We start from the raw sequence: 24,711 nt of genomic DNA, 5'->3' as shown, positions 1-24,711 counted from the left end.
TTAAATATTTCAAAAGTATGAAATTATGATTTTTATTTAAGTTTGTAAGTTTTATTTTTTTTTTCCCTTCATGTGTTAGCTTGTATATATTGAAGGTTATATAGGATATATTTTTGTATAGAAAGAAAAGAAAAAAATACGACATTAAGAGTATTATATATTGATTTATGATTTATTAGGCATGGTACATATAATTTTGTTGAATATATATTTACATGTAACATGAATTTATTGGGAATGAACTCGCTTTAAAATGATGTAACACATCCCCAGTTTTATTTTATTGTATTTTATTTTAAGTTGCATTCCTTTTTTTTTCCATCCTTTGGAATTAATTATATAAGACTATTTGATTTGTTATAGCTTATTATATAATATATACAGGGGTGTATTTTTGTGTGTGTTGATTTACTATTTGTAGCACACATATATACAAATATATTTATGTGCGTATTTCTTTTTTTTAGTATATTTTAAATTAATAATGAATAGGTATATGAATATAATTTTATTTTTTTGTGTGTGTGCACAATATGTGATCTGTCAGGCAGATCAGATAATTAACGAAAGGCTGGACAGGCTAGTTTTTTTAAGTTGTAATAATCATAGGAAAAAACCCAACACCAATTTAATAAAATCAATTGAAAAGAAAAAGCCGCAGTTAATGTTATGGATAGGAGATTACTTTTATTCGGGATGCAGAGAATTGACATGCCTAAAAGAAGCATATGAATATATTAAAAAAGATGAATATTATATAAATATAAAAAAGAAATTTACAATTGATGGAATTTATGATGATCATGATTATAGTTGTAACAATGGAGATCGTTTATTTAAATATAAAAAAGAAAGTAAAAAAATGTATTTAGATTATTTAGGTATTGATAAAAATGATATAAGATATAAAAGAAGTGGAGCATATTTTTCTAAATTATATATAGATCCAAATGATGAAAATAATCAAGTTAAAATTATTGTTTTAGATACACGATATAATAAAGATCCTTATCCATATTATTCGTTCGAATCACGTACCGATCAATTTATTTATAAGATATTTTCTTTAGCATCTCGTATACATGCATCCTTATTTGGATTATATTGCAATAGTCCCAATGATATATTAGGAGAAGAACAATGGAAATGGTTTGAAAATGAATTGACTAATTCCAAAGCTCGTGCTCACATTGTTATATCATCTATACAGGTATACAACATCTTTTAATCTGTTACAAAATGTTTTAATTGTATTTCCTTATCTTCTTACTTCTTATCCATTTACATTACTTACATTTAATCGTATTTTCATGATGCTATTTTATTTTGATTGCATTTTCAGGTGTTCGCCAATTATATAATGAACGAAACTTGGGGTTTGATGCCTGCGGCTTTAAAGAGATTAAAAGCGTTAGTAAAAAAAACAAAACCCAAGGGATTAGTATTTTTAAGTGGTGATGTACACTATAGTTGTATACTTGGAAATGAGGAAGATATCGTTGAAGTAACAAGCAGTAATGTAAATCAAGAAAATGATTATAGTCCTATTATTCAATATTTTGTTTATTATATTTCATATATTTTAAATAAAGCCACACCTTTTAAATTCGATAAAATATATGGATTTAGTAATTATGGTGAAATTAATATTTCTTACCCAAATAAAAATAAAATAAATCTTAAAATTTCTATAAATAATTCAAATGGCGAAGAAGTTATGTCAGCTAATCAAACCTTTGATAATAAAAAAGATATATATGTCAAAACAAAAGATATTCATTTAATACATGATGATTTTGCATGTTTATCATGTAAAAGTAAAATAAAAGTATTTATGATTTTGATTGCTTATATATTATGTATATTATGGATCGTTCAAATTTTTATCATTATTTTTAAAAAAATTTTCAACAAAAAAGGTACAAAAGATATATATGATATTAAGGAAGATTAATTGCAAAAAAAAAATAAAATAAATTGAACAATTTTAAGCAAAATAATTTTTATATCATATAATTTATATGCACACACGTCTACTATGTTGGTATATGTTGTTAAAATGTTTTTACAACAATGTATTTACTATGCTTTTCATCCTATGCAAAAAGATATATATAAAACACACATTTTTCATGCTGATATATAAGTAAATCTTAATCATATGCTAATTATTTTTTTATGAACATATAGTACATGATGTTGTTTTTATTTAATTGTGTTTTAAACATTTATTAGTGCTAGTGCAATTATGCGAAACTTAAAATTTTGATAAAAATAATGTGCCTATATATTTTACATATAGCTATTATATTAATATAAAATTAGCGATAGCACTCTTCCCTTCTCACTTAACGGAAGCATGCACAAGGCTAAGTAATATATCACAAACTAAATAATGCTCATAAATAAAGCATATCGAAAAATAAGGATAATAAATGACATTGTGCCATATACGAGGTATGCACATAATGCGTATTAAAAATGGGATGTATTAATATAATTATTCCGCTATTTTGTTTTTCACTTCAATGCGCATGTACCTATATTATTTTTTTTTGTTTTATAATTCATAGAGCGAACAATTTTTTACTCTACCCAATTAGACATTACTAATTTATTTTATTGTATTTGTTGATAATTTTTTTTGTACGTTATTTTAGTTTGTGCTTTTTTGTCAATTATTAATAACTTAATGAAAAAAAACAAACAAAATGATTAGTGATATATTTCAAAGTAAAAAATTGATTATTTCCATAATCATTTTAATTTTCAGGATTAGCCTATTTTCGTGTGCAGGACAACTATTTTTTAATAATAATTTTAATTTTTTAAATTTTTCAAAAAATAATCACGTCAAAATAAACGAGTTAAATATAGACACGAAATATTTATACCAAGGATTGAGAAGTGTAAATATCGACTTAGCTTTGTCAGCATTAAATGGAGTAACAAAAGAAAATATAAATGATTATTCACATTGGAACGGATATAAAAATAGAAATAACGATGAAACAAATATTTCAAATGTAGTAGTAAAAGAATGGAAACAGTTGAATAAAAAATCCTTTTTTTTAAAAAATAATAATATTTCAAATAATGATGATTTAATTAAAGGTATGCCTAAGCCATATTATATAAATAGTCTAACTGAGGATATAAATAATATAAATTTATATTTTAATACTAACAATGATACTAAATATGGGGACATAATATACAAAGGAACATATATACCATATATATACAATAATATTTTTTTAGTTTTTTTAATATCTTATATGTACATATTTTGTATTAAGATATTATTTAAGGGTTATATTAAAGGAAAATATGTAGCTAAAGAATATATACTTAAAATTTCTACACTGTTCATGTTTTTTGTTATATTAAAAATATCATTAATATTTTTACCAGCAATTTTAAGTTGTATTATTTGTCTAATATTCACATTTTATTTTTATTCTATATCAATGAGTCCTTGTAAAGACATTTTATATTTTTTTGAGAGCACCAAAATTAAAAAGGAGCCTATTGGTTGGATAATTATTGTTTATGCAGAATCGATATTAATTGGAAATGTGATATATAATTTATTATGTACACCCCAAATTATAATAATATTTATAAGATATATACAATATGATTTTTTAGTAAAAATAATATGTTTAACTATTTTATTATTTATATCATTTCTTATATTTTTTTTAATGATAAGTAATATATTTCCAGCAAAAAAAGCTCAAAATTTTGTCTTTTCCTTTACCTCATCCTATTTAATTGTATCCTGCTTTACTTATTTGTGGAATATATTTCTATTAAGGATTTTAAACAATACCAATATATTTCAAATAGAGCCAATCATGTTTTTTTCGTATGCCCCTAAATTTGTATTTAACAAGCAAAACATGTTTGCCCTGTTTGTGATTTTTGCAATGTCCCTATTCTCTATCATTTTACCAAGACTTAAACAAATTAAACAGAATATATTCGACATGAAGGACGATATGTATGATAGTGACATTGATGTAGGAAAAACATCCAAGAACAGATATAATATAATCTTAAATTATTTCACATAGATTTTTTAATCCTTTTTCATTTGTGTGTGCAATTTGCTTTTTTGTGGCTTACAAATTTGTCAAACAATTTTTTTTTTCGTAACTTTTCTCTCCTTTGAAAATTAGATCGTTGTTATTCTCGAGTTTGTATTGCACACGTTCCCTAAATATGCTTATTATTGGGATAGAATATAAAATTGTCTAAACAACTATTATTTGTAATTTATCTAAGTTAGACTACCTTTTTCATGCTCCACCTTCAATCATATACTTGCACAAAAATAACAATTATCCATTTTAATTGTTTTAAAAAAAGTTGTACTTAAGTTATAAAAAAATAAGAAAACTGTAAATTAATAATTTAATATTTTTTCCAAAAAAATATCACTTCTTTTATATTTACAGCATTTATAAACATTATTTAATTTGTATTTCTCCGTGTTGTGTTTTTTTATATAATATGATTATATATTTTATAATATTTACGAAAGAATTAATAATTTTGTAAATTACAACATAAAATATAAGGACATTATTTTCAAAAAATGATATGACATTCTCATTATTATAAAAATAAATAGGAACATAATAAATATATATGGATGGCAATACTATTTTATTTGGATGCTTAATTTGTCACTTTGCCCCTCGAAAAAAAAATAAATTCCACGACAAATATTATTCATGGTATATTATAAAAATAATTTAAGATTATATATGTAATTATTTACATTGGTAGAGTCTATTATTTCGCTTTTATTTTTTATTATATATTTTTTCATTATTCTCTTTTTTATATATGAAGATTATAAAGAAACAAAGTTGATAAATTTCTACATATTTTTTTCAAGTACAAAATAGGTTTTCAATTTATATGACCAAATGACAATACGATTAGGGTAGTTATTAATTAAAATAAGTAACTAACTAAATAGTAAGCACCAGTACAAATGTTTTATATGTACCTTCCACATAGTATTAAAGAGAACAACACTTACTTTGTAGAATAGTCATCAAATTTTACTGTAGTCTATTATGCCTTTTCAAGGGAAGATATATTTCACCTTTTTTATGTAGTGTATACTTTTTTGTAACATAACCCAAATTAAATAAAAAGATGCATAAAAAAAGTAATGTTTTATTTGTTACTATTTTGCACAGCCCCCTGAAGTAGTATATGATACTATACGCGAGTTAGATAGAAATCCATGCGTGTATAAATAATATTCAAATATATAAACATAGTTTAAATGAAAAACTTATAACCATGAAAAAAACATGTGAGGTATGCAAAAAAAAAACATTTCAATATGTTTGCCCATCTTGTGAAATAGTGTATTGTAGTCTTGAATGCTACAAAGGGCATAATAATAAATGTGTTACTAATTTTTTGGAAAATCAAGTCAATGAAAAAATAAAAAATAATATAGTTAAAGAGCATGATATAAAAGAATTTAAATTTAAATTAAAAAAATTTTATGATGAAAATGTTGAAGAAAATTATTCATGCGATAAAAATAATGATAATGAGCATATTGATGGTGAAAATTATATGAACACCATTGAAGAAGCTATTTTAGGAAATGAATCTAGCCAAATTAAAGATGAAAAAATAAAAAATGAAAAGGATAAAAGTGCTAGAGATAGTAGTGAAAATGAAAATGAGGATATGGAGCATAGTGGGAGTGATGATAGTGAAACTGAAAAAATTAGTGGGTATTCAAAAAAATGGTGTATAAGCAATAAGCGATATAAAGTTCTTACTGACTTAGCATTAAAAGACAAATTAACATTAGATGATTTAAATCAAACTGAAAAAAAACAATTTTTATCATTTTTAAAAAATAATGATATGAATTTATATTTAGGAACATTTGACCCTTGGTGGCTTAATTGTGTTATAAAAAAAATGGAAATACCAGAACATATATGTTGTGCTAAAAATGTAAATAAAAATGTGATTTTTATAATTGTTGAAATAATATATTCATATTGTTATTTGTTACGAATATATAATAAGTCTATATATAATAAAGAGTTCTGTTATTTACTATTGGAATTAGCGAGCTCATTAAACAGATCTACTATGCCAGAATCAAATGCGCTAAACACGATTAATAACTTATTTCAAAGAATACTTGAAAATAATGAAATTGCAAGAGAAAAGAATATTTTATACAATGTTATAACTGATGTGACAAAAATATTAGATTTAAAAGATCTTGTTCTTAGGTGTTTACATAAAACAAAAAAAATATTTAAAAAAGAAATTGGAAAAATAAATAAAAAAAAAGATCATTTATATAATAAAGGAAATAATGCTTCCGAAGTTATTATGACTTTTCAAGACCAAAAACTTTTTAAATATGTCAATAAAAAAATAAAATTTCTCTATAGTTATGCAAATTATCATTTTGATGATTTTACAAAACCAAAAGAACAACTATCAATGTTTTACAAACAACAAGCTAGTTTCATACAATCAAATGAAAAGAGGGAAGTTGTTTTGTCAGCCAAAAATTAAGCCTAGAATGGGGATGAAGCAATAAAGAGAACAAAAGAAATGACAATATGCATACACTTATGTGGAAATGTTAGCTAATAAAAGAAATTTAAATAAACTATTTTTTATTTGCCTTAAGGAATATATAATAAAAAATAGGTTTGCCAAAGTAAAACAAGAATAAGCCTTATATTGTATGTTATATGTGCATACATAAAATGATGTATATGTATTTTTACATATTTGGATTTAAATAATTTTATTTGTTGTAACATTTTAAAAGTTTGGGATTACATTAATTTAAATTCATTTTTTAGCATAATTTTTTTTAATTATGTGCAATATTGTTTTGTTTTTTTAATTATGTTGTATTGCTTTTATTACACTTTAACTTATTATTTTTCATTAGGTAATATTTTGTTTTATCATTTATTATTTTTTTTTTTTTTTTGTTCTTAAAATTAATATGACATAAATAAAAAGTTACTTATCATAATGTGTATTATGTGTGCTCATCATATATACAATAATTTGCCAAATTTAAAAATCGTCGCATTCAATATATTTATACTTAATATTGTATAGATAAAAATATGCATAATATAATATATATACTTATGACAATATTATGTATTTAAAAAATAATATTCAATATGTAAAATATTTATATTCTTAAATTTAATTTGGTTGTATATTATATATTTTTTTTTTTTGTTTATGGCTAGCTATTCTTTTGAGTTTGAGGGGGTGCATATGCACAATTTTTATCATTATTATTCTTAAGCATATTTTTATTTTTTTTACACCCAGCTTTATATGTTATGATTGTTCGCCTTATATTTTTTAATATTCTTACTATTATACCCCTTTTTGCCTTTATTGTTCTTATTACTGTGTTATCTATGCTTTAAGCGTCTTCCCTTTTTTTGAGGGTATGCACACACAATGTGTAATTACAAACATAAAAAAAAGTTAAACTAGTTTCTTGTGATATCTAAAATGATAACTGAAGAATATGAAGATAGCATCCAAGTAACCTCGAGTTGCTGGTTAAGCAAGTATAAAGCCAGTAATAATAGCATAAAGAATAAGAGCATAAATAAGGCTAGTAATTTGGTTGTTCCCAATTTTAATGTTTGCTTGAAATCGGTGGCTTTACCAATAATAAAATCAAAAAATGATTTGGAATGCATAAATGAAAATAAACAATTAAATAGATTAAGAAGAGAACGAAAAAAAAAAAAGATTGAAGATACAAATATAATAAATGATGATGAAATTTGTTCTATTCTGTTAAGAAGTAAAGCACTTAATGAAACATGGAATAATATGAATAAATATTTGAACTGTTATATATATAATTATGTAAATAATATAATAGATAAAGAAATAATTTTTTTGAACAAACATTTATGCTTAAAAAATGATAAGGTATCTTTATTAATTATAAAAACACAAACCTGCCCATTTGTAAACTTAATGCAATATAGAATATTAGTAGAACATTTGAAAAAAATCAACAGCCCTGAAGAAGACAAAGAAAAAGATGACACAATAAATATGGGGAATGAACATACAAAAGTTGATAAAGAAGATAACATGAGTGACGATAGTAATAATGATAAACTGTTAGCGCCAGTTTATACAATGTTAACGAAAAAAAAAAATGTTATGGCTTGCATAATAAATGTATATCATAATGATACAGTGGAAAATATAATTATTCGGATTATAAAAAGAATAAATAGTAGCATTAATAATAAGCGCATACAAATAGATAAAAATAATGTTGATGAATTATTTCATAAAGTAATTAAAAGACATCAAAAAAATGGTGTTTTAGTTATATTTATTAAGAATTATTTAAAATTAAAATCATCTATATTCAGCGCATTTTTATTATATTTAACTCATTTAAAAGAGATTAATAATATAAATATAAGTGTTATTATAACAAATTGTTGTATCTTATCAGGTTTAAGTAATTTAGATAATATTATAACAAAGCATGTGCATGTTAATATTTATAATATGTATATAAATTATTACAATTTAATGGAGCATATAATGTTCAACCCAATTTTTAATAATGTACTTTTTAAATTAAAAGAGTATAACACATTAATTGATTATATATTTTTTTGTAATCATAGTATTAGTTTTTTAAAATTAAAATATATTATTTATATGTATATACGAGATTTTTTTGATAAAAAACTCTTATCCTTTTTAAACATACCATTGGAATATTTTAATGAAAAAGACATGGATGAAGAAAGTAATGAAGAGTGTGTAACAAAAAGGGGCAACGAACGATGTAACAACAAAAATGAAAAACCGTTGGAATATAACAAAATAGCATTTTCTACTTATAAAAGTGAACTTGTTAAATCTTTAAGTTGTATTGATGTAGAGAATATACATAAAAAATATGCCCTTTTATTACATGCAAGTAATTTTTATAAAATTCATATTAACTACTTTAAAAGTGTAGGGAAATCAAACATGCTATATATTATTGATATGGAAGAGAAAAAAAAAATTACAGAACAAGCAAAAGTAATCATGCTGAGTAATAAATTAGTTCCCATATCCAAACCGTTTCATGGAAAAAATGATACAAACAAAGAAAATATCAAAGCGGGTAAATATAATATGAACATTCAGAATAACTTAGAAAATAAACAGAATAAAAAAAACTCATCAAACGAACATAATAATATTAAAAAGTGTAATAATAAACGAATAGAAAGAAATGGAAAATTGGAATATGAAGATGATACTAATTTGGTAAATGGGCATATGAATAAAAAAGCAAAAGTTAAACATGAATCTTTTCATATATGTATAGAAAATTTTAGTTTTATATATCATGAAAAAGAATGTAACGAAGCAAAAAATATGAAAGATGTTATTTCTCAAAAATTTGAAGGTAAAGAAATTAATAAAATAGATAGACACAATATCATTGGTACTATGAATGAAACCGACAATTCAGATAATAACGAAATAATTTTTTTGTCCAGTGAAAATGAATTAAATAAAGGAAAAGAAATAGCATATTCATTTTTATTAAACAGAGATCTTATTAAACATAAATTAAAAAATAATGGAAACATTCCAAGTTATTATTATCAAAATTATGGTATACATAATTTGTCTGATAATTTATCACCAATCAATAGAATACAAAATAACGATTTTATGAACAATTGTGATTATATAAAGCAGTATGTTATAAATAATTTATTTAATCACATGAAATCAGAGCATAATATCGATGGATTTCAAATGCTACAAAAAGAATGGGAAAACAATGAATATTTAAAAATATATAAATATGAAGAGAATCTTGTTTCAAAAGCAGAGGCATGTAATACTGTTGCTAATGATAGAGCCAGTAAAAATAAAGCAAATAAAAATATTAAAAAGAGTAATGACGGAGGAAAAAATATTTCCACTAAGGAAGATAATGAAAATATGAAAAAAATGGAATTATTGTATTTACATAAATGTCTAGTTAAATCGATTTGTATAAGAATGATTGATCTTGTTTATAAAAAAACCAAATATAATATATGTTTATCTATAATTAATATTATTTTAAAAAATGTTCCAATATATGCATCATTAAGAAAACGAGTAAAATTTATAAAAGAGTTATTTAAAAAATATGAAAAAAGATATATTATACAAAATTTAGAAGATTTAAAAACTGTAAGTGATGAAATAGACAAAGAAATAAAACAAATCTTAAACACAATTTGTGATTTATTTATAAATCTTTATGTAACTAAAAAAAATATATTAAAAAAAATTCTAAATGATATTAACACCTTTTTAAAAGATGCTTCTTATGTTTTTAAGTTGGAGGAATATATAGACAGCTATAAAGAAAATAAAACAAATTCATCATCTTCTTTAAGTATGGAATTTTTTTTCAACAAAATAAATTTCTTAATTAATTTTTTAAATGCATCAATTGTTGTAAAAAAAAAAAATGAATACAACAGGCGGTTTTCAGGTTATGAGAACAGCAACAATATGTTTCCTCCAAATGGAATTGATTATAATAATCAAAATGAATTGAATAGAACTCCCAAAAAAGAAGCATTTGAAGAAACAATTAATAATCATATAAGTTGGCATCAAACTTCTGTTGGTGGTACGAATAAAAAAATACCATACACTGATTTAACTCCAATTAATATAAATATGGATTATGAAAATAAAGATACAAATAATCATACATACAAAAATAATGGCAATAATTTTGATGATATTATGAATAATAATGAAAAAATGAATATAATAATAGAAAGCTATTTGAGTAATATGAATAATGAAGATATAGATACAACATGTATTGAATTTATTTTGATATTTTTCTGTGAATATTTATACTTTCTTTTAATACCATGCGTATATTTACTTCCTCTGGTAAATTTATGTATAACACATGAGCATCCAATGGAATTTTATGATATATTTAAACCGAATTTACAAATGAAATTATTAAATGTCCTTTATTATAATAAACTAGAATTAAAAGATATAAACTCAGTTAATTTTGATTTTTCTTTGAATTATAAACCAGTTGAATCAGTAAAAAGTTTAAGAAACTTAAATGAAGAAATGAGTAAGCAATTCCCTATATTAGAGAAAGTCCGAAGAAGAAGAAGTAATTTAGAAGCTCAAGACGATAAACTGATTTCTAAAGAGAATCACGAAAATAATAAACTCGACAATACGAATGATGAAATAAAATATTTTTCTTTTGACGATATTGGAAAAATTTGTGAAATTGAAGACCTTGTGATTATATTTAAAATAATTCAAGGAATGAATATGAAATATATGAACATTTTTAATATGTTTATTGAATATATTAATGTAAAGTTATATATAGATACACATGAAAACGGAGAGAAGAATATCAACACAATAAGTAGTAGTACTCGTTCCGGAATAAATAAAAATAATAATGGAAATAAATTATCCTCATATTGTTATAGTAAAACATTTCAAGAATTATTTTATAATTTTATGATAGGAATTATGTCTCTTTTTTATTTTTTGAAAATAATTCATATTCCATCAATTTTTTTACGAGGAGACAATGAAACAAATTTCGATTCACCATCATTCAATAACTATGATAATCATAATAATCAATATAGTACCAAGAATGGACTTGCACTAAAAGATCATATATCTAATAATACAGAATTGAATGAACAAGATCAGCAAGAAATTGGAGACGATCAAAATATAGTACCAACTGATAAAAAAAGACAATTTTCAGCTTTAATTGAAACAGATAATGATGCAGATTATAGATATAAAAATTATGTTTTCAATATGTTGAGTAACATTAATTTGAGAAAGCTTGTCTATGGACAAAGCTACTACATTAATTGATTTGCTTTGTATCTATACAAAAAAAGGTTTCCTTTTCTTTTTTTCACTTTACAATTTTTTGCATTTACGACCGTCATTTTTTAATGATGCCTTTTCGTTTATCGTAATTGTATACACCCCAACTGTCTTTACACTATATAATATATAGTTTGCTTTTTTTTAACTTATATCTTTAATTTTTTTTTATGGAAAACTACCATCTTTAAAACTTTTATTTTTTTAATGTTATTTTATCACATTATATGGTATATTCATAAAATAATAAACATATAAAAATATACACCTATAATAGATTTCCCCCTCCTATTCACTATAAAAAATTAAAAACCCTTACAAAAAACGACCTTACTTAGTTTTATACAATAGCGATTTAATTGGTATAAAAGGTGGTTTAAATTTGTTTGGCGACGAAAAACATATAATATATGATAGGCTATGATGTATTGAATATTAATGTCTGTTAACACCATAATGCACAACATAAATTAGAAACACATTTGCTTTATTCATATTTAGTGTTTATTTAAAAGTAGTTATAATGCCGCAAGCATTGGTTAATATATAAACAAATAAGTTCAAACAATTTTTTATATATCTTGTAATAAGTAATATTAAATTTTGTACAAATAAAAATAAGTCAAAACCAATATTGCATGCATATATAATTATGTATATTAATCATATAAAAAGCCGTTGGCATTATATTTGAATAATATATGATGCTTAACTGGGTACCAGACCTTTTTTTTAGCTTTTATGAAAATTGATTATGTATATAATTTTTTTTAAATATATAATTAATAGAGTTATGTAAAAAAATATATATAATAACACACAGTATATGCATTATATATCAAAAATAAATTTACATTTATATTTGAATGCATTTCCTTTGTTCGAAGGTTTATATTAATACTATGTACGAGTATAAAATATTTGAAAAAAATTTAAGGCACGTTAAGTAAAAATATATTATATACATAAAAAATATATACATAATAATATATTATATATATTTAAAATTTTATGCAGTTTTATTATAATTTTTATATGTAAAATTAACTTTTATATATATAATATTTTTTCCTTATATTTATATATAATTTTTGTATATATACTTTTTTTTATTTATCTTACAATTACCTTATTTAACAGTTTGCTTAAAAAAACGTATAAATATAGCTAACAGTTTTTCAATATGAAAAGTATAACTTTTTTCGTACTTAATATATGTTCCACCCTAGTCCTTTTATCACATTGTGAAGGTAATATAATTAAAACAAAATAATTTTTTTAAATATGAAGACTTATGCATAAAATATAATAAGGAAAAATACATATATATAATATTCTACATGTAAATGAAACTATTTTTTATGTTGATTAAAAATTATGCTTATATTATATGAAAAAAATAAACAAAAAAACAATGAATAATGAAGCAATGGGGGCACACATGATAATGCAGATTGCCCATGTACATGAGACCATATAATTCATTAAGTTATAGGCCGATTGCTTACTATATATATATGATAAAATTTATAGCTTATTAGCTATATATTATGAATAAAATTGTTCTTTTATTTTAACTATTCATATTTATATACGAAAGCTAAATTAGTTTTCATTGCTCTATCAAGTGTTAAAATGGGTGTGCATATATAGTTCTATTAATAATATGGTGCATATTTTGTACATTTATGCATATCAATCGTTATGTTACTATATAAAATATTTATATATATTTTTCGATTTGTACTTAGATAACAACCTGTACTCTTTTGATATTGTAAACGAGACCAGTTGGCTAAAAATCGCAAAGAAAATATTTAAAGAGAAATCTCCATCAAATTTCACAGTCATACCATTTAATAAGGAACATTCAGACGATAACGAAAGTGATAAAGAAGAATCAATATTATTAATTAGAAAAAAAATAAAATCAAATAATGGTAATAGTATAATACCTGGAGATGGTTCTAGTGACGATATCGGCGATTTTAGCTTAAATTTTACACCAAATAATTTTTCTGATAAAAACGAAGATACCGACGAAAATTCCGAGTACCCAACTACTTCATACAAACCATCTGACGATCTTAATTCTAATTCCTCATTTATCGAAGAATCAGAAAAGGTTGAAACAGAATCGGAAGCAGATTCAGAAAATAAAAATAAAGATATAAATATTAATAGTAATTTAGAAAAAAACAACACAATGAATGAAAGTGATAAAGTTGATAGTAAATATGAATTGACTGGAAATGAAAAATGTGATAATTCAATGAAACTAGGAAATATTTTAAATCAAACAAATCAAGAAACTATTAACAAATCATTATCTGTTGGTGAAACATTCTGTATTAACTTCGAAGGAAATGCTGGTACTGGATATTTATGGGTATTATTAGGAGTACACAAAAATGAACCAACCATAAATCCAGAGGAATTCCCAAAAAAAATACTTAAAAAACAATTCTTTTCAGAAGAAATTTCTGTTACTCAACCAAAAAAATTTAAAATCAATGAGCTTGATAGTTCAAAAAATGTCGGTGAGGGAAACAATTCATCAGGCCAAAACGAAAATGATTCTAACCAGCCTAAGAAACCTAAAATGCAAATTCTTGGAGGCCCAGAACCAGTACGAAGTGTAATTAAGGGACATAAGCCCGGAAAATATTATGTTGTTTATTCTTATTATAGACCATTTTCACCAGCATCAGGAGCAAACACTAAAATTGTTAACTTAACTGTCCAATAAAGAGTATAAAAAATATAATTTTTGTGAAAAGGGGCTTGTATGCTCTACCTTGATTTGATATGCATCGCTGCATACAAACACACATATATACGTATATAATATATGTGATTATAATTTTTTTTTTTATGCGCCCACATAACATTAGGGTACTATTTTATCTATTTTTTTTTTTCGAAATAATAATATTTAAGCATTTTTTTTTAATATTAATCATTGTATATGTCTTTAATTTTATTATGGCTATGCTATTATTTTTATCGGAAAAAATGCGTTAATTTGTAATTGTATATAATTATCAAATTGATTAATTTAGATAGGATCCGTCAATATATTACATAGGTGTATGTGCATTTATATAATTATATTTATAATTCAATTATTTATGAATTTTTTTAACAAATCATAAATTATAAAAATATGTGATTAATAATAATTAAAGAAATTTGTTTGGGGAAAAAAATTTAATTTAAAAACGAAAATTATAATATAATAATACACGGGACCGACATCAAAATATCCAAAAAAAATATATTTTTTTAAATAAGTTCTATAGAAATGTTTTTTTTTCATTTGATAAAAATAAATAATGTAATTAACGAAATATTTATTTGATTTCATTTTTTACTAGGCAATTTATTTGAATATTTTTTCATTATATGTTATTATAATGTTGCGATTTTGTATAAAATGTTTTATTTCTTTGGCAAACATAGCTAGTAGGTGGAGCTGGCAAAGTGTTATATTCCTTTTCTGGATGTAGAAATTATAAGATGGAAAAATATATATTTTGATGTCATATTTTTATTGTAAAATAATTGATATAACCTAGTATACTCCTTTTTAATTTCCTCCCACATTTCCACAAGTACGGAACTTTGTGTAGAATAATATATATATATATGTATAATATGCACAATATGCATAATATGTATAATATGCATGCTTGGGTAAGAAAAGCGCTTGTATATAATATATAAAAAAGCCAGCACACTTAAAAAGCGGAAGGGTAACTTAAAGGTTTACCAAATGGGAAGAGCAAAATAGCCAAGTGATGAAATAAAGTGACAATAATAAACAACGTGATATTATAAAGCCATTTTAAAAAGTACCTTAGCAACATAGCTTTACTATTCTGGTGAATATTATTAAATATACTATGGAGTGAATTGTTTAATTAAATGGAAAAGATAAAAACAGTCACACCTCTTATAGTTGGCTCATATGGACTAACATTAAGTTGCTATTTAATGTACGAGAATAGAACGAAAAAAAACTGGGCAAAAATAAATGGATCTATTGATCATGTTACATTAAAATATTCAAAACATTTTCAAGGTGGATCATTCCACTTAAATATAAAATATTTCTTTTTTATAAATAATGAAAGGATTGGAAATGATAAAGAATATAAAATATACATGAACTTATTTAAAACGGCAAAAGGTGATCAAAATATAGAAACAAATACCTATACAAAAAATATCTTTGATCAAGTATCAAGAGAAAAAGATATTTGCATTCTGTATAATCCACAAAATTATAATCAATCAGAACCCATAATATATATTTATAATAATGAAATCTTAGAAGAATACAAGTTAATTAATAAATTAAAAAAGAGAATCCATAAAATACAAAATATGGTGTATAACTATATCGATATTAGCAAAATTACATCAAGCTTATCCATTTTTAATAAAATTGGAACAGATAAGAACAAATGTGTAGAAGATGCTCATAAAGAGAAGGACCCCAGTGGCAATCATAATGATATTGGAAATGATAATAAACTTTTAAAAGATAATAAAAAATTAATAAATGCATATGATATAAATAGTTTATTTCCTATTTATATGTTCTCATGCAGTATGTTTTTATGTTTGTCTTTTTTTTTGAAGAAAAGAATTCATACAGTGAGAAATGAATTGTTACAAAAAAAAATTTTAAAATAAAAAAAATCAATGATATATATACACATATTTTAGTATATGCATCTTGTCATTTTTTCTTTTTGCTCTTTTCTCGATAAACCAACAGTTGTCAATAGTAATAATGCTTTAACTTTTTACCTTTTCGTTTCTTTTGAATGTGTTTTTTGCTTTTGTGTGTCGTTTTACTTATCCTTTATGTTAAATAACTTCGTGAAAATACCGGGAGGCAACTTTACCTTACCTATAGTAAACATTTTTTTTTTCCCCTCATTTTGCTTTTCGAGCAATTTTCTGCGTCTTGTTATATCACCACCATAGCACTTGGCAGTCACATTTTTTTTTAATGGCTTAATTTTTTCAGAAACAAAAACATTTGATCCAATAGCAGCTTGAATAACAATCAAAAATTGATGAGGATTAATTAGACTTTTTAATTTTGAAACAAGGGCTTTAGATTTTTCTTGATAGTTTAATTTATGTGCAATAAATGTCAAGGATTCAATACATTTATTATTTATATATATATGAACTTTGTATAAATCACTTTGTTTATATATAATATAATTTTCATAACTCATTGATCCAAAACCTTTAGTTGATGATTTTATTTCATCTAAAAAATTAATCAAAATTTCTGATAATGGCATATCAAAAGTAAAAATTATTTGATCATTAATATGTTCCTTTTTTATAAAAATTCCTCTTCTTTTAAAACATTCATTCATTATATGTTTTTGATATTCCTCAGGAGTAATAATATTTGTTTTAACATAAGGTTCATATATATGCTCAATATAATTTTTCTGAGGTATATCATTTGAATTACTGGTCATAAAAAACATTCCACTTGGTGTTTTATTTTCGCTTGTTTCTTTTTTCGTCGATTCAGAATTTCCATCATCTATATTAATACTATTTATATCAAAATTTTTTTCTATTAACTTAGCTTTTAACCTTTTATCTATATATTTTTCCTTTACCTTTACTAAATAATTTACTGAAGGAGCTGTAATAATAGTTTCTACATTATATTCTCTTTTGATTCTTTCTTGGATTATATTTAAATGTAATAATCCATTAAACCCGCATTTAAAACCCTTTCCTAATGTTTCACATATATCCGTTTTAAATGAAAAAGATGTATCATTTAGTTTCAATTTATTTAATGCGACTTCCAATTCTTTACATTTGTTATCATTTACACTATATATGTTACAATAAACAGATGGATAAGCAATGTCTATTTTATCCGCTGCAATATCTTTTATATTTATTTCTTCGAATTCTTCATTTTCGTCATGTATTTTATCTGTATCAATATATGGACTTTCGATTTGGTTCATTTCTTTTATTGTGCCTGCTTCGATAGCCACTTCCTTTTTGCCCGAATTATGTAAATCATATTCTGTATTACATTGAGCTTCTTTTATATTTATTAAGTTTTCATTTTCTTTATTTTCAAAATTTATGCTGTCAGAATTACCAATATCACTATTAATGGTATTAGAAATGTGTTGGTCAGTATTTGTGAGTGTGTTATAAAAATCGCTTTTTTTAATATTTAAATGTATTTTTTTTTGTTGTTCATTAATTTGAATTACATCATGATTGATTATAGTTTCACTTATTTCAATGTCATCAAAATTTCTAATGTTTGAAGAAATATATGCAATATCTCCCTGGTATATTATATCAGTTGGTTTCATATTTGGGGTTAAATAACCCACTTCTTGTATAATATACGTTTTTTTACTATTTATAAAATAGATTTTTTGTTTTTTTTTTAGAAACCCATTTAACACTTTAACGATTAATATTACTCCTTTATATTGATCATAAAAAGAATCAAAAACAATACCTCTGAAAAATGTATTTGATTTTATAGGAGGATGAGGTATATCTGTTATGATTCTTTGAAATACATTTTCTACATTATTTCCATATTTTGCTGATATTTTTAAAATTTCTTCTTTTTTAAAATTAAATTTGTTTACCAAATCTTCACATATTTTATCATATATGCATGTATTTAAATCGATTTTATTTATTACTGGAATTATTTTTATATTGTGTTTTTTTATTTCTAAAAATATATTAAGAGTTTGTGCTTGAATACCTTTACCCCCATCTATTAGTAAAATTGCACCTTCACAAACATTTAGTGATCTTTTAACTTCATGATAAAAATCAAAATGTCCAGGTGTGTCAATTAAATTAAAAATATAATTTTTATAATTCATACGAACAGCCTTTAATTTAATAGTTATCCCTCTTTCCCTTTCAAGCGCCATCATATCTAAAAATTGATCTTGCATTCTTTTTTTTTTAATTGTATTTGTTAATTCTAAAAATCGGTCAGCTAAAGTCGATTTTCCACTATCAATATGTGCTAGGATACAAAAGTTACGAACATTTTTCTGCTCAATGTTAGATTTGTGTAACATTTCATTATTTAAATCTGAATTTTCAATTGGCATAATGTCTTTGGTGATGGCATCACCATTTTTATTATCATTGTATTGGTTTTTACTAGATTCGTTATTCTTATAAATATTGCTATCATTCTCTTTAGTAGAATCATTTACATCTTCCTTTTCTGATATGTGCCAGTTTGAACTTTTATTTCTAGTTGTTTTATTATGCTTTCTCTCATAAAAGTTGTGATTCATTTTTTTTTTTTTTATAAGTCCTTCCCATTTTTTTAATAATAAGAGATTAAAGCTTGGAATATAATTTAATGAATAAATCGAGCTTTTGGGGTGGCCTATATTATTCTGTGTTTTGTTGTACCATTTTATTATACTACTAAAACCTTGCCTTTTTAAAAAGGCAGGCGTTTTTCGTAACCACCATTTTTGTCGCTTTTCTCGACAACTTAGTGTATCACTGACCAAGGATACATTTTTTTTGTTTATTACATTATATTTAATATTGGATACATATGTAAAATTAAATAGGAATGTTATAAATATAGAAATGCGTAATATCCTTCTAAAGCTCAGATTGTAAATCATTAAAACGAGTCAAACAATCCCCAAATTATACATACATGCAGTACATATATTATGTATACTAAATCATATAAAAATTATAAAACACATATTTACTATATGTTACGCATATATAAATGCTCATATGATAGTACTTTCGAAGATTTAAAGATTATAACTATTGATAAATTTCCTAACATTTTTCTAAGTATAGCATTGTATTAATAGTTTACATAAAAGTGATAATGAAAGGCATTATATAGCCATTTTGTTTTTGTAACATTATTTAAATTGCATAGATAGAAAAAAAAATTTTTTATGTTTATTTGTTTATTTACGAAATATAAAAATAAATAACTATTTAAAAAAATAAAATAATATCAATATTAATAAAAAAAAATATAAGCCCATTTTTATTAAAAAAATATATTAAGTATTAAAGGGCAATTGAATAAATGAATGGATAAACGATTATGGGCATACACACATTCGAAAAAAGAAAAAAATATAATGCACAAAAAAACAGTATAAAGCGGATATGATCTGCTTCAATTAGCCAAGAGCGGCTTGTAAATTAATCGATAGATTGTGATGAAATGTTTGATAATTATTAAAATCATTTACATTTTTATTCAAAATAATTGAATATATATTTTCCCAAACTTTTTTTTGTTTTTTTTTTTTTACTATAGATTGTGAATTACTAGGTTGTGATCCTTTATATTTATTTTTACTTTGCCAATAGAGTTTCATAGATCTTGATATTTTTTCTCGTGTTTTGTTTGAAACAGCATTATTACTTTTACATTTTTTTATAAAATATTTTCGTTGCCCTTCTAATGTTTTCAATTTGTAATCTTTATCATTTTTCCATTTATTTTTTATGGTGTCTGATATTTTTTTATTATGATGGGCACCTCTCTTCTTAAAGGATTTTATCATTTTTTTTCGAAAATCAGCATCTTTCCATTTTTTAATCATAATTGATCGAAGTTTCTCCTTCATGCTTTTTTTAGATTCTTCGGACAAAACTCTTTTTGTGGAATTCTGTTTTTTTTTGTTTTTTTCATTTTTATTTGTTTTTATTTTTTGATCATCATCATTGCTTTTTAATTTACTTGGTGTATTGTTTTCTACAGGTTTTATGCAAATGTGTCTGGTTCTGTCTGTTTCTATATGAGAAGAAATATCAGGTGTTACATTTATATCCATTATTGTAGCACCAGCATTTGCCATTAAATATGTAGGTATATTTGTATTTTTTTTCCTTAATTGCCATTTTTTTGTAATTAAATTTGTGTCATTCTTCCCCCCATAAAATGGTGTAGCATTTATGTTATTATCTGAATAGTTTAACCTCGATATTTTTTTCACTTTCCAATTTTTATAAGCTATGTTATTGTCATTTTTAATGATATTATGCTGATTTGAGAGGAAATGATATTTGTTGTTCTTAGTTTGTCCATTTTTCCTGGGTTCATTTGCATAAGTTTCTATTGTTAAAACATTGTTCAACTTTCGGTTTCTTATTCTATTATTATTATTGGTTGGAGGTTTACAAATAGATTTGGTATACCCTCTTTTTACTATGTCATTATTACATGCTTGTTCATTCCGACCTTCATAATTTAAATGCTTTGCAACTCCTATTGGTGAATTCCAAAATTGGGAATTACATTCATTCAAATTTATTTTAAATATTAAAAAAAATAGCAAAGCAATATAATATAATGACGTTCTCTTCTTTTCAATATACATATACGAAAAAAAACGAAAGAAAAAGAACAGAAGGGAAAGGGAATGCCATATAAAACAAAAATAAAGGACACGGGGGTCAAAATAGTGGGTATTTAAAAAATTCACATTATTATCATACAAAACAAGTTTTGGCTAACTGAAAGTGTGTACATATTATATATAATACAAATAATATAATTTATTAAAAAATATACTTATATTTTGTGCATTCAAACAATTTATCAATGTTAAACTATTTTATTATTGCTCTATCTTCTCTCAATATATTTATAGCTTTTTACCACCACATAGTTTATTGTTTAGTGATAATAAACTGTATTTGCCATTAAGGTCTACTTAATACACATGTATATAATTTATGTGTGTTCCCCACTTCTTAGTTTGTCATAAAATAAAACACTCTTGGTTATGCTATTTCTTTATTTCTTCTCCCTTTTCTGTTTTTTTGAAGTTATACTAATTCATTTCAAAATATGTTTGTATATGTAAACAAGTATAAATATATATATACCCTTATTACGAAATCACATTTTTCGTTTTAATAATATATCGTATCTACAGTTTATAAACAAAATTTACTTATATTTACATATATATTAATACTCCAAAATAAAGTTATTATTAAAAAGAATATATATGTTTTTTTTATTTTCCTTTAATAGAAATATAATTGATGAATATCATTGCTCTAATATTTTTTTAATTTTCTTCGTGCTGTGTATTGCTTATTTAAAGTGGCAAAAAATAGTTTAAAGAATCCATAAAAAATTACACTTAATTGTATTTGTGAGAGGAAAGCAAAAATATTGATTTTCAAATGAGTTTCATTTATTTTAATTTTTTTTATAAATAAAATTCGAAAAATTACGAGAAAGGCCAATATGTATACACATTGTGTATCTTAAATTTAATTTATAATATTTATTTTTATTAACAAATGGGGGAATTATTACTTTTTTTTATTAAACGTATTTTAATTTTTTTTGTTTCGTTGGAAATAAATTTTTCTTTTATATCGACCTAATGGAAAATTTAATATATATAATATATGAATACATATAAATAAACATTTGAAAAAAAGTAATATTAAAATTTCTAACACACTAAAAAGGCTAATATATGGATAATAAACTTGTGTATGCTTAAAATAATTTTTAAAATATAGATTTTACCTTGTCATTCTTTGTGTGTCAATTGCGTCAGACATTTTTAATGGATAGTTGTATATATTATAAAATTATTATTAGAGATTAATGTGTAGGTTTATTTTCTCATATAAATAGCTGTTAATATATATTTAAATGGAAATATTTTTAATAACTATAAAAATGTAAAATAAAATCATATTAAAAATGTGAAAATATCTTATTAAAATTAGTATGCTAATCATTCAAACAAAAATTATATTTTTAATTTTCTTATTAATATTGTCTTATAATGAAATACATTTGTTCGCTATAATTAGCTCAAAAAAAAATAAAAGGTGTAAGAAAGGTGAATTATACCAAACAATACAGACAATATTTTTGTTATTAACTAAGCATGTAAATATTTCTTTCACTATCTTCACAAAAAAATATATTTAAAAGAAAAAACTTCTATATGTAACAAAACATAACTTTTTAAAAGACACTATTTTATTAATTAAAAAAACATAATAATATATGTATGTATTTACAGAGCATATACGGTATGCGGGAAATAGTGAATAAAACGAATTTTAATTCGATGTTTTTATTTATCCTAGCCTTAGAGCTTTATATTTATATACATGTGAATATGTCTATATATGAACCATGTTTTTGTAATTGTAACAATATGTATACATAGGGGTATGGTTATTTCAAATTATCGTATTTTATTATTATCAATTTTGTCTATATTTTTATATTTTTATAAAATATTTTATGGTGTTTATAATAAAGCACATTAAATTATATGCTATATCGTACTATTTAAGGAATATCTAAAAAATGGAAAATATCACTTCATGTAGTTTATCTATAGAAAAAAGATATGACCATTTGAAATCGTTTTCAAATAATATTGGGGGGTTAGTACTCGAATTAAAAGATTTAATAAAAGTTCATGAAATATTAATTTATAAAGAGAAACTAAAAACTTCGGAAAAAGATAAAATTAAAAAACAACAAGATGATTTGTTAGTCCTCAAGCAAGGTAATATCCATAATGTATACAACATGTATATATGTGTGTGTATATATAAATGTTTCTTTTATATAACTATACACATGCGAAGCTTGATATATATGAGCATAAATCCTTTTCAAAATATATCTTAGAACTAGAAATCATAAAAAAAGAAAATGTGAAAATGGATGAACAGTTAAAATATTACAAACGAATTGATGGTTCCATTAATAGTCAAATAAATAATGTATCAGAAAATATCCAAAAAGTGAAATTAAATATAAACATGGAACAAAAAAAGTAACATACTAATTCTTAACACAATGTTGAACGTGCATTTGTCTATTTATTTTAAAAATTGAATGAAAAAAACAACTATATGTAAGTTAATGAACTAAATAAATATTCAAATTTTAACTTTTTCAAGGAAAATGGAAATGGCAAAAAATATTAACGAAATAAAAAATGTAAGGAATAGAAAAAATAATAACAACTCAAAGCAACAGACATTAATTGATGTGTTTGTTTGATTTGTCGAAATTTTATGAATACACATGTATGGATACATCTATAAATATGCCTAAATGTATGTTCGTTTCGATATATGATATTTCATTTTTTTAGAAATATAGCAAAACTTTAAAACAAAAGCAATTGGTGAATGAAAAATCTTCGCACCTTGTAAAAAATACTATTGGGAAAATAGAACTTTCTAAAGAAGTTAATAAAGAAAAATGTAAGGACCTTTCTAAGGAAACTCGATATAAGAATACTAACCAAATATTCAATGCCACCAAAGCTGAGGACAATAACATAAAAAAAAATAATGAGGTATATGGAAAAAAGCATAATTATATTTTTACATATAATTTACATTCCTATTTTATGTAGTGATATATTATAAATACAGATTTATTTTCTTTTTTAGGCTGGTCAAATGTCTAAAGAAGTAAAGATATAGTTAATATATATTTGAAAAAAGAAAAACAAAAACACACAAAAGAAATATGTGTATCTCCATGCATACTCTTTTTAAGCATAATTTTTAATAATTTAAGAAACACATATTAGGAAAACAATATAAAAAGAAGCCCTCTCCTTTATTACCCCAGCATATTATAGATATATAATGAGT

The 24,711-nt window shown here is 23.1% G+C and overlaps 9 protein-coding genes across 9 annotated transcripts; 7 read left to right on the top strand and 2 right to left on the bottom strand.

The window, feature by feature from the left end:
* Nucleotides 1–484: 484 nt before the first annotated feature.
* On the top strand, nt 485–1,954 carry PCHAS_0813700 (alkaline phosphatase, putative; the record flags this gene model as incomplete). The annotated part of the gene is made up of 2 exons (XM_016797854.1): nt 485–1,210; nt 1,343–1,954. 2 exons carry the CDS (start codon nt 485–487, stop codon nt 1,952–1,954), a joined length of 1,338 nt encoding a protein of 445 aa, XP_016653766.1.
* A 757-nt stretch (nt 1,955–2,711) lies between these two features.
* PCHAS_0813600 (conserved protein, unknown function) lies at nt 2,712–4,079 on the top strand (the record flags this gene model as incomplete). The annotated part of the gene is made up of 1 exon (XM_734287.2): nt 2,712–4,079. One exon carries the CDS (start codon nt 2,712–2,714, stop codon nt 4,077–4,079), a length of 1,368 nt encoding a protein of 455 aa, XP_739380.2.
* Nucleotides 4,080–5,325: 1,246 nt separating this feature from the next.
* Nucleotides 5,326–6,582, top strand: PCHAS_0813500 (zinc finger protein, putative; the record flags this gene model as incomplete). Its single annotated transcript, XM_733173.2, has 1 exon — nt 5,326–6,582. One exon carries the CDS (start codon nt 5,326–5,328, stop codon nt 6,580–6,582), a length of 1,257 nt encoding a protein of 418 aa, XP_738266.2.
* Nucleotides 6,583–7,560: 978 nt separating this feature from the next.
* PCHAS_0813400 (conserved Plasmodium protein, unknown function) lies at nt 7,561–11,982 on the top strand (the record flags this gene model as incomplete). Its single annotated transcript, XM_016797853.1, has 1 exon — nt 7,561–11,982. One exon carries the CDS (start codon nt 7,561–7,563, stop codon nt 11,980–11,982), a length of 4,422 nt encoding a protein of 1,473 aa, XP_016653765.1.
* Nucleotides 11,983–13,180: 1,198 nt separating this feature from the next.
* Nucleotides 13,181–14,746, top strand: PCHAS_0813300 (inhibitor of cysteine proteases, putative; the record flags this gene model as incomplete). The annotated part of the gene is made up of 2 exons (XM_016797852.1): nt 13,181–13,247; nt 13,749–14,746. 2 exons carry the CDS (start codon nt 13,181–13,183, stop codon nt 14,744–14,746), a joined length of 1,065 nt encoding a protein of 354 aa, XP_016653764.1.
* A 1,178-nt stretch (nt 14,747–15,924) lies between these two features.
* On the top strand, nt 15,925–16,698 carry PCHAS_0813200 (conserved Plasmodium protein, unknown function; the record flags this gene model as incomplete). Its single annotated transcript, XM_736452.1, has 1 exon — nt 15,925–16,698. One exon carries the CDS (start codon nt 15,925–15,927, stop codon nt 16,696–16,698), a length of 774 nt encoding a protein of 257 aa, XP_741545.1.
* Nucleotides 16,699–16,859: 161 nt separating this feature from the next.
* PCHAS_0813100 (GTP-binding protein, putative) lies at nt 16,860–19,691 on the bottom strand (the record flags this gene model as incomplete). The annotated part of the gene is made up of 1 exon (XM_736451.2): nt 16,860–19,691. The coding sequence occupies one exon, from the start codon at nt 19,689–19,691 to the stop codon at nt 16,860–16,862; it is 2,832 nt and encodes a 943-aa protein (XP_741544.2).
* Nucleotides 19,692–20,219: 528 nt separating this feature from the next.
* PCHAS_0813000 (conserved Plasmodium protein, unknown function) lies at nt 20,220–21,425 on the bottom strand (the record flags this gene model as incomplete). Its single annotated transcript, XM_016797851.1, has 1 exon — nt 20,220–21,425. The coding sequence occupies one exon, from the start codon at nt 21,423–21,425 to the stop codon at nt 20,220–20,222; it is 1,206 nt and encodes a 401-aa protein (XP_016653763.1).
* A 1,973-nt stretch (nt 21,426–23,398) lies between these two features.
* On the top strand, nt 23,399–24,537 carry PCHAS_0812900 (conserved Plasmodium protein, unknown function; the record flags this gene model as incomplete). Its single annotated transcript, XM_016797849.1, has 5 exons — nt 23,399–23,603; nt 23,729–23,876; nt 24,004–24,043; nt 24,201–24,407; nt 24,505–24,537. The coding sequence occupies 5 exons, from the start codon at nt 23,399–23,401 to the stop codon at nt 24,535–24,537; spliced, it is 633 nt and encodes a 210-aa protein (XP_016653762.1).
* Nucleotides 24,538–24,711: the final 174 nt, after the last annotated feature.

Source organism: Plasmodium chabaudi (assembly GCF_900002335.3).
Source record: "Plasmodium chabaudi chabaudi strain AS genome assembly, chromosome: 8".
Classification (NCBI taxonomy): Eukaryota; Apicomplexa; class Aconoidasida; order Haemosporida; family Plasmodiidae; genus Plasmodium; species Plasmodium chabaudi.
The sequence above is the reverse complement of the archived record's forward strand: the minus strand, read 5'-3'. Positions and strand labels throughout refer to the sequence as shown.